General features: G+C 35.6%; 1 protein-coding gene across 1 annotated transcript; it reads left to right on the top strand.

Annotated features, from left to right (window-relative positions):
• Nucleotides 1-8,521: 8,521 nt before the first annotated feature.
• On the top strand, nt 8,522-9,679 carry LOC125200258 (GDSL esterase/lipase At4g10955-like). The gene is made up of 2 exons (XM_048097950.1): nt 8,522-8,529; nt 8,586-9,679. The coding sequence occupies exons 1-2, from the start codon at nt 8,522-8,524 to the stop codon at nt 9,520-9,522; spliced, it is 945 nt and encodes a 314-aa protein (XP_047953907.1). The 3' UTR covers nt 9,523-9,679.
• The last annotated feature ends 1,761 nt before the right edge of the window (nt 9,680-11,440 follow it).

Here is an 11,440-nt window from a genome sequence, read left to right on the forward strand (position 1 = left end):
CGATGGCGTCGAGATATACTTCTCTATTCAGTTAAGTGAATAGTTCAATAGCTGATAGTGGGGATAGTGGGTGAGTACAATTTCGAGAGCTATTGGAAAGTGAAATTCAGTTCTGTTTTAAAAAAGAAATCCAACTGTAGTATTTTATGGGCCGATTCGGAGCCATTTTTTTTTCTCTCCGGTTTAGGGCCGGCTCAGGCATATCATTTGGGCCTCTCCTTGTTTACTGAATAAGGAAATTATTCTTTCAATTTCTTCCCGAGCAATCAATTAATGATGTCGGGCTACTTTTCACAGGCTAGGCTATCAATAATTATCAGACCTTTGCCATCCATAACATTATCTCTTATTCATTTCATAACCGTCTCATCTTTTAACTATTCATCAGCCCCACTATACTTTTCAGTCCATCTCTTAACTGAGAAACAACACCTGCATCCCTTCATCTCTTAACCATCTCATCTTTTAACTATTCATTCAATTTCATTTTTTATTTTTAATTCCATCAAATTCAATTAATAAAAACACACTTCGTTAAATAAAATAAAAATTACAATTTAAAGGCCTAAAAAATAAAAAAATACGTAATTAAAATCCTAAAAAAAATTAAAAATACATAATTAAAATACTCTAAATTAAATTATAAAAACTACTCCGCCGGCGAAACAACCCCCGAAGTCGACGGTGCACCCAAGTTAGATCGAGACCGAATACCAAGTTGAGCTTTCATATGCTCAATTTCGTCCATATGAGCTTTAAATTGGGGAGGACTCATTTTTGAAGTGTCAACCATCGTGGTGAGCAGGTACATGGACATTAGGGTGTTCGAGCCCGTGCCTGAGCCGGAGCCCGAGCCCGAGCCCGAGCCCGCTTGGCTTGATTCGCCGCGGCCCCTCCCCTTCCCTCTCCCCTCGCTCTAGCCGCCTTCGCCGCCTTGGTCCCTTGCGGCCGACATCGTGAACCGGAAGACCCCTCTGCATCATCGGTTGGCATGCCCTCTTGTGAGGTGTTGCCTTCGCCGCTCTCACTAGACTTGTATTGGCCACGCGCCGTGTGCTTCGTGCGTTTCGAGCTCGAGCCCGACTGGACACCGCCAGCCCACCTTTCAAGGTGGTGGACTTGAGACCAAACATCGGCATGCTTGAAATCTTTACCGACGTCGTCTTTAAAGACCCGCAACGCCGCTCTCAGAATGTCGGCTCCACTGGCTCCGCTTTGGTAATTCGCCTCTTCTACCCTGTATATCGCGCAAAATTTTTTGACATCTTTGTCGCATCGGTCCCAATGACCGCGAAGCATCTTCACGTTGTGGGCAAAGGTCTTCTTCGGCCTTCGTGCGTTGTGAAGTTCAGTGACTTTTTTCCAGAAACACAAGCTGGTTTGTTGATTCCCGACGACGGGATCGTACGAGACGGTGATCCAAGCATCGTAGAGAGCCAACGTCTCCTTTTGGTTGTATGGATGACGGCCGCCATCCACCACAACCTCGTCGTCGCCCTCTTCCTCCTCGGCCACCTCGGCATTGACATCGATCCTGGCGGAGCCTCCACCTATCGGCCGGTATTCCAAAGTGCGTTCATCCGGAAAATTCTCCCGAATTTGGGATAATCCCGACGATTTCCCCTACCTCTGGGGGGAGGGACGATAGTATGCATCCACATCAAAATGTGGTGTTTGGTACGCCGGCGGAGTCGTCGAGCCTTGGGTGTCCGGTGACGAACCGGTATCGGTAGTACCCAAAACGTTGTACATGCCCGCCCAATCGCCAAACGAGTTCAAGTCGAACCCGCCGGAGCCGCGGCCGCCGCCGCCTGGAGTTCCCATCGCCGGACATTTTTTCAAAAATTGGAGAGAAAAGAGACAAGATATTTGAGAGAAGAATAGATGAGTATAGTGTTTGTGTGTAGAATGGAGAATGGAGGAGGAAGGGAGTATTTATAGAATAATAAAAGAAATATAAAAAAAATTCGACCGTTTGAAAAAAAAAATTCGAAATTTTGAATTTAAAAAAAAAAAAAACAAATTATGACGTCATAATTACGACGCCCACTCGCGGGCCGGCGAGTGGGTGTCACGCCTAGCGCCTGCGCGCGCCACGTGGCGCTGGCGCGTGGCGAGACAGCTCGTGCCCGGCCCCTTCCGCGCGACGCGCGAAGGGACGTCCCCTCTCCTCGGGACGAGATGCGTTTTGCAACGCGGTCTCGCCGCCGACCTGTCTCGCTGGGACGAGATCGAGCCGGTGGCGAGCCGCGCTGCTGATTCTCTAAGGAAGGATATCGCTCGACACAATCTTAAAATCTATATTTGACCATTACACAAAGATTACTATTAACGAATTAATATTCGTGCTTTATCTATTTTTTAAAATGGATTTTTTTTTCTTTTGGTCCGTTTTTGAAAAATAAGAATTTTTCGCTTTAGAAAATTTCGAACCAAATTTAACTTTAGACATCAATTTATTTACAACTTATATTACTAATTTCATTACCTTTTCTTTTCTTCTCTTTAAATTTATCCTTTTTTTTTTACTCTATTTTATTTTATTAATTTTTTTATTAAAACTCGTGGAGGAGGTTTGGCCATCCACTTCTATTCCACACCGTAAATTGCCATAAAACTCTTTTCTTTCGGTCTCTCTTGTCGGCTCAAACCTTCGGAAAGACTTGATATTAGTGTTGTGAATGGTGACTCAAATATATTACCGTCTTATTTGAATTTAATAATATTATATAATTAAATGTGAGTATGACAGTAATTTAAATTTATATTTTTATACCTATTATCCTTTCTTTTCTTTCTTTTTCATATTTTTATATCTAGAAAATAGTCCATATTTTTAACAACAACTTGGACTCTCAACGTTGAAGCGAGGATTCAACGTTGGACGAATAATTACTATTTTTCAATGTTATTCTCTTACAACCACTAATTACTATTTTTCAATGTTATTCTCTTACAATTTTAAGAGTTTTTTTTAGGATACTTATGCTTTTTTTTATTTAATGTGCTTATATTTAATAGTACCATATAATAGGTGCCACCACCCCTTAAAATAACACCATACCACCATTCCTAACCAATCATTTGTACACGTGGACGAATAATAAGCTGCCACATGGCAAAAAAAAAAAAAATCTGGAAAAAAACGGTCAGCAATATGCTGGTCAATTTTTCTTGAACAGCAATATCCGACACACTATACAACAATCTATAGATTGTTGTGTAGTGTTTGTAATATTGCCGTGTAGCGTTTATAATATTGTTGTATAAGCGGTGTCACGGTGTCATTTTAAGAGGAGTTGTTATTTTAACACAAACCCTATATAGTATATAACAAATATTATCGATCCATAAAAAATAGTTTTATTTTTGCCATTTTGGGATATCCACAAAAAATAGTCTCATTTCTATAAATGGTAAGTCACTCTGTCCTACTTCATCCACTTTTTCTCATTTCTTACTTACTTTACCTACTTTTTTTCCATATCTCTCATGACTTTACCTATATTTTCTCATTCTATCTTACTTTACCAAATTTTTCATTAAAACATATGTCATCCACAAATAAGACTATTTTTTGTGGACGGAGGGAATATAATTATTTTAAAAAAAATAAAATAAATATAATGAAGTTATTTTTAATACAGTTGTATTCTCTATCAAACACTTTACTACAATTATCATTAACATAATTTAAGTGACTAAACAATACTGATATGAAATTCAATACTAATACTATAATTTTACACTAAAATTATTTCAATGTATCTCATAGCATTAGTATCTTCTGTAATGAATTGACAGCCACCATTTTTACTCCATAAATATGAACACAATTTAGGAAGTCTCACGTTACAATATTCCCACAAATATCGCGCTACTAAAATCATAGTTGAAACTATCATCCTGTTTTTTTCTCCATTTTTATCTTCCTCTCTCTATTTCTCTAATATTCCAATTTCATTTCCTAGATTTCGAAATTAACCAATTTAATTATGTCCATTTCCAACATTTCGGAATTAATGAAATTTCAAAATTAAAAAAAAAAAGAATCAACGAAATTTCAAAATTAACGTCTACCAATTTTAGAAGTGTAATTTTACAAGGAAATGATTATTACAATTCATGATATCCAAAATAGTATTAAAATTAATGCCGACCAATACACTGTTTTCCTCTCGTTTTGCAATTAGATTTACGATGAGTAACATATTCAAAAGTTGGAATTTTTATTTCAAAATAAGAAAATTCAAAACTCGCGGGCTGCAGCACACTATTTTCATTTTGTCAAAACTGGCGGCAGTTTATTTAATGAATTCCCATTTCAATTCCTATAAATACAGCCCTTATACAGGGAACATAAATTCCTACACAATTCAATCGTTTCTAAATCTCACAAATATCAGAAACGAGCCATACCAAGTTGGAAAAAAGTGTCGCATATCAATCTTGTTGTTCAATTTATTCTCGGTTGACGGCGCTCCACGTCGACGTTGGGGCATCTTCGAGTACTCTTATCGAATACTCTCAACTATTGCATTTACTAATTCAAAGCAATATTTTTCAACTAAGTTTTCGTTTATTATTTCATTTTTAATAGATATTCTATCAATTCATTGCTAACAACTTCTACTAAGATTTGTTAATTCAATACACATTCACATACTCTTGTCAAATTTTATTTTTATTTCATTTATATTTAATATTTGATACTCCCTCCGTCCCACATTTATAGTTACATTTAGTTAGGGCACGGGTTTTAAGGAATTGGTGGAGTGTGTAATTAATGAAGTAAGATGAAAGAGTGAAATGATGGAGTGTGTAATAAATGGAGTGAGATGAAGGAGTGTGTAATAAATTAAGTAAGTTGGTTGAAGGTGGGTCCCTTGTTGACTTTTTGGTTTTTTATTTTTGTTTTGGTTTATTTTTGTGTTGATAATGGCATTTGAGTGTAATTTTAGTGAATAATGGGGTAAAATTTTATGTCCAAATATGGAAAATTTTAAATGTGACTATAAATGTGGGACAGACTTTTATGGCAAAATGTAACTATAAAACTGGGACGGAGGGAGTATTTACTTTGTTCTTAATAATTTATACAATTAACTTTTATACTCCATAATATAGTCTTAACTAACAAAGTATCTATGTGCATAATTCTATTTTTTTTAAATAATTGTTTTTATGAAAAAAATAAAGAGAATATTTAAAAAATAGAAAAATTGTGAAAATAAAACAAATAAAACTAAAAGGATGAGCTAAAGTTTGAAACTTTAAACAGTTGTAATTATTTTTCTGAATCCTTATATAAAAAATCCTACATATGCTACTGATAGTGAGTACTATATTCTTGTAAAATACTCCGACCATATGATTTTTAAAAATTTCTATTTATTTACCTAGTGAAAATACTCTATATACATCCACGATAATACAGAATTACAGATCACCCTAACTGATTTAGTAGTGCTAAAATAAAAAATACAAGTAGTACTATAATTAACATTTTAAATCATTGATACTCCAATGACAACGGAAGTATAATGAAATACTATGTTAATACTTTTGGTACCGATGCATGACGTACAATCACTAAATGAAGGAGTACTAATTAACGTTTTAGACTAGTTGGCAGCGTAGAGATACGGCGATCTTGAGATCATGAGTTCAAACCTCGCCACTCGCTGCAAGACTTTCAATCTTAATTTAATCTAGCAGGATTAGGTGGATTCCCGGAAAGATGGGTTTAATAAATCTAAGGTAAAAATAAAAAGATATATTATTAATAAATTCAACATATAACCATAAATTTGGAATACTATGTTTTATACTTTCAAATCCTCTCAAAAACACCAAATGGTACACGTCTCTTCGTGATGAATAAATCCAAATAAAACAAAGAACGTTTTTCCGTAACTTAAAATAAATATCACTAGGTGATGCATGATAATATTTTCAAATATCATATTTAAATTTATTTGTATATGGAGGTGATCAAATGCAAACGTAACTGTAATTATTATATAAACTCCAAACTATAATCTGAATAGTTAAAATATATCAACAGATGATAAAATAATAGCAACAAAAAATGTCAACACAACATATAATAGTTTGGAGTTTGTGCAATATATGAGTTTGCATTTTATCACTTCCCTATTTGTATATGTAGATATTGATGTCAGATAGATCATCTTAGAATTATCTTAAAATCATAACTTATAACAACTATTAGTTGATAACACAAAATATATTAGTTGCTCTACCTAATTTTTTTATGCCGATGATTAATACTCCCTCCGTCCCGCTTTAGGAGTCCCGGTTGAGTCGGACACATGTTTTAAGAAAGTGTTTGAGTGTGTAATAAATAAATGTTTTAGTAGATGTCTGGACCCACTTTTAATTGAGTATGTAATAAAATAATGTTGTAGTGGATGTTGTGACCCACTTTTATCACCTTTTTACTTACTTTATAGGAATTTTTTATCAGTTTATATCAACCGGGACTCCTAAAGCGAGACGCCCGAAATTGATCAACTGGGACTCCTAAAGCGAGGCGGAGGGAGTATCAGTTGTCAATTGATATGGTTTTAATTAAGGATATAATTAGTGAGTTAGTAATCATATTTAACATTTTAATTTGGTCAAAATCAGTTTTAAAGACATTGATTGTTACAATTTAATAGAACTGTCAATTTTGGACCGATTGTGATCCGAGTTGAAATGTTTGGGATGCAAAAATTCAAAACATAACGTTTGTCACCAAAATCGTAAAATGAGCTATATTCAGAACCAATTTTGGCATTTATTCCCACACATATATTGATATATTTTATAATGATGCAAAATTTTCTAAATTTCTCTATATTTTCCCCTTCTTGAATTTGGGGCGAAACTTGTCGAGATGTATTTTGTCACATTGGATGAGAGATAGACTCAAACTAAGATTACTTGTACATAGCATTACCTTAAAATTCAGTGCAAGGATAAATACACTCAATTGAACAATATTCATGAAACTCAATTTCATATTTTCCACCAAAGCGAACACTTGCTATACATAGCAAAAATAATGAATGAATCGTATAAAATCTTATGTTAAAATGTGTATATTATCATTACTGATAAATATACCAATATTAGATGTGTTAATAGTATCATTCGATAGTTAGCAGGTCATCATTTAATTATCAAAATACTTTTTTTTTGTTTCAGTTTAGTACAATGACGGACCCAGGAAATAAAATAAGTGGAGTCGACATTTTTCAAAATTTAATAATAAATATAATATTTAAAAAATATATTTTTAAAAAATGGGTATATTAGAACAATCTAAGTGTCATCAACTTATATTGTGAGCGATAATTAATTCAAACAATTATTTATATCTTCAAAATGTGTCAAAGCTATTTCATTAGATAATAAAGATGAAAGCTCTAAGAACTTAAACGATTATATTGATTTATTCATTTATTAATATAAAATTTGGAGTGATCAGCTGATGGAATATTAAATCTTTATAGTAAAAATAACTAGAAATGGAAACTATTTAGTAGGAGTACTATTTTTTGAAAATAAAGTTTTAAAAAATTAAAAGAACAGAGAAATAGGATACAGTAAAATTTTAAACATTAAAACAACTATATCATTTTTTTATTATTAATTATTGTTGTAGGACCCACCACCCCCACCAAAAGTTGTCCCCCTCTCGCTCCAATTCCATTCTCTCTTCAACTTCTTCTTCCACAATATCAATGTAACTCTGTAAATGTATTCTCTCCCTTTTATATTTCAACCTCAATATTAGTAGAACTCCTTCTTCTTTCTCGTTTCTTACTCGTCAACGTTCAGAGCTCCGATGATTGGGGCGGAATTTCAAAATGGTGGGGTCGACGGTAGTTTTTATGTTAAAATCCTAAGAATTTTCCGGCGCTTATCACCGGCGGTAGGGTCAGCGGTGGGGTCGGTCGACCCCACCTAATATCATCATCATCATCTTTTTTTTTTCTTTTTAGCTCTGCCATTAAATGTCCAATTTTTTCTTTTTCGTCCGTCCGTCAATAAATATCCCTTTTCACTTTTTACAATATTTGATAAATGGACAACATATTCAACTAACAATACAAAAAAAAAGCAAATTAGTGACAGAATTCAATAGCTCAATTAGTCACAGAATTAGTGACTGAAACGTGTCTGTCACTAATTAGTGACGGAGGTCACAATAGCTTTAGTGACGGAAATTCCGTCTCTAAAAATTTTTACTGACAAGTTTATTATTTACGGATCTGCCAAAACTTGATCTGTCACTAATCTATTACTCCCTCCGTCCGCGAATAAGAGTCCTGTTTTTTTCATTTTAGTCCGTCCGAATCTGTTTATTGACGGATATTTAATTGGCGATTTTTTTGTAGTGTAACTTTTCTACCCACTTTACATAAAGTCAAGCCATTTCTTAAAACTCATTTCTAGATCGATTCCCATCTTTCCCATCTTCATAATCAATGAAACAGTTCAAATAAGAATGGATCTGTTAATTTAAGCGAATTTTAGTTAATTTGGTGGTGATGATGAAATAAACTGTGCAGGTCAAATATCCGTGACCAAAAATCGGTTGCAGCTAGTTTTGTTCGAGGCACTTACGTTTTGGAGCTTGACCACCTCAACAATCGACAAGGGGAAGCAGCCCTCGCGCATCCATGGTCCGAATCTTTCGGTTTCGAGCTATCCAAACCCCTCGTCGACGACCACGGCGACATATTCGGCGCCGTATATCGTCGCAAACAACACCGCCACCGCCACCAGCCTAGTTGCGTGGTGGCCTTCCGCGGCACCAACACCAAAGACATCCCCGGCTTCGTCACGGATAGCATACTCAACTTCCGCATATGGAGTTACACGCTGGAGGAGACGGGCCGCTTCCAGAAGGCTCTAGAAGCCGTGCTTGACGCGGTCAACGACCTCGGCGTCGACAACGTCTGGATCGCAGGGCACTCGCAAGGCGCCGCCACGGCACTCCTCGTCGGGAAGAGCATGGCCAGGATGCACGGCCGCGGCGTCGGCGTTCCATATCCCCTCAAAGCCTTCCTCTTCAACCCGCCCTTCATCGGTTCGACTAATCGCGTCTGGCGCTTATTGGTCGCGATGCTGGCCGTAGGTATGGGTAGAGACAACGACCAATCGGCCTTCGCGGCGAGCTCTTGTTGGCACCCGCATCTGTTTGTGCACCCCAAGGACTCTCTTTGCCGTAGATACATAGACTACTTCGACCAAAGGAGGATGCACACGGCGCAGTACACGGCCCGGGGAGTCCTCCTCAGGGCAGAGCCGACGCATCTCATTCCATCGGCTGTCCTCGTAGTGAACCACACTCCGGCTCCTCGGCCCAAGTGGAAACATGCTGTCACCTACAAGAAAGAAGCTCATGGGATTTATCAGTGGTGGAGTTCTCATATTCAGTTGAAAGCTCATCAATACACTTTTCATCTTAATCCACCATTTTCCACACAAGAGGTGGCGATCTAGCTCTCCGTCTAATGTGTATGTATGACTATCTATCTTTCTGTTGCCTGATTCGTTAAAGTTTGAACTAAAGTGTATCTAATTTTAATTTGTTATGAAAAAAAAAATTGTAAATACCATCCGTTGTTCTTGATTAATCATGACGCTTTATGTAATTGTTCATTTAATTTTTTATTAATCATGACGCTTTATTAATTGTTCATTCAATTATTACAAAAAGAGATCTTATTGCCTCTTTATTTATTGATGATTCTCTAAAATTTGATAAGAAGAATTAAGGTTCCTTATTCTTGCTTGGTTTATGAGTCTGCTACAAAACTAGGGTTTGTATTTTATGAATTTGTTTCATTGATGATTGAATTGAGAATTCGTAATTGTCGCATACCAAGTCAAATTTAGTTGATGAATTGAATTCTCAATTCATAGTTGAGATATTTTGGTTAATTAATGAACCTTTTCAATTCAAGGTTGTATTATACAGCATGATCGTGACTGTTTAGAATTACTAATGAATTGATGAATACGCCGCCAGATCCTAGGAATATGGGATTGAGTATAGATTATGATCATGAAATCTTACCAATAGTTTATTTGGCTAATTTGGTAATTAAATTAATCATCACGCATGTCCAGAATTTTTTATTTGATGATGAATTGTGAATTTCATTTACGGTGGTTTATTTTTAATTTATGGTATAATGTAATTAAGAGCTGAGCATACATGTTTATAGTTTACGTGTGTTTGATCAATTAAAGTTTATGTTTAGAAATTGTAAATTTTATATTCCTGCATATTCTTGTTTGGTAATGGGATATTTTAGTTTTTGATTTCTTGTAAATCCATAGGTCATAAATTAGAATTTTTACTGAATTTATTGTTTTCCTTCATAAAAATCTAGTGTTGATTTTTGGTTGTTAATGTTCATTGGTCTCCTTCTTGGAAAAGGAATATCGGTAGTTTTTGAGAAAAGGGAAGAATGGAGAAATTTCTCCAATTTGACCCTACAAGTTTGAAATGATTGAAAACTAAATGATTCAATTGGAATCTGCTTATGGACAGATTTAAGCTAATAATTGTGCACTGTATAATTGGTATATGTATCTTCTTTATAAATCAAGTCTTTATGTAAACAAAAAAACCTGCTTCAAATTCTGACAGGAGGTGATCTTATGTGTTGAGAGTCTGGGGTATAAATTTGGTGATTTTTGAGCATGTATGAATGAAGTTCTGATGAGTTTTACAAAATCATTGTTCCGTTGAGTTCTAATTTTTGGCTGCCTGCACTAAATCATGGATAACCTTTAAACGATTATGATTTGGATTTTGAAATTTAAGTCTTATAAACATAGACAAGTACAACTTTAATTTACCATTGGTTTCACTAAGTTACGACATAGTCTGAGTTCCGGAAGATTTTCCAAATTGATGTTAAAATTAATAAATTAATAATAAATCGGAACGAAGCCCTCGCGCCTCCATGGTGGAAGGCTTTCGGTTTCGAGTTATCCGAAGAGCTCGTCGGCGACGGCGACAACCGGTCCACCATATTCGGCGCCGTGTATCGTCGCAATCAAAACTACCAACACCAGCCTAGTTGCGTGGTGGCCTTCCGCGGCACCAATACCAAAGATATTTATTCAACCAAATTGTCCATATGAGTACAAATTATACCGTCATTTACTCTTTTCTATGGAGTATTTTTTTTTTTAATTGTAGTAATTGATTTCATGGGAATTAATGTTCCTATTTTGTTGTTTATGATGGCTTTAAAGGAAATTGAGGTCGCGAGTCATGCAAATGGATGAAATCGTTTTGGCCAGTAAGACCCTAATTAGTCGTTGTGTACAATTAATGCGATCAAAACCTTAACCCACGTATTAGTAATTAGTAGTTTAGTAGGGTGAAGTAAGGATCAATCTC

Source organism: Salvia hispanica, unplaced genomic scaffold, assembly GCF_023119035.1.
Source record: "Salvia hispanica cultivar TCC Black 2014 unplaced genomic scaffold, UniMelb_Shisp_WGS_1.0 HiC_scaffold_87, whole genome shotgun sequence".
Lineage (NCBI taxonomy): Eukaryota > Viridiplantae > Streptophyta > Magnoliopsida > Lamiales > Lamiaceae > Salvia > Salvia hispanica.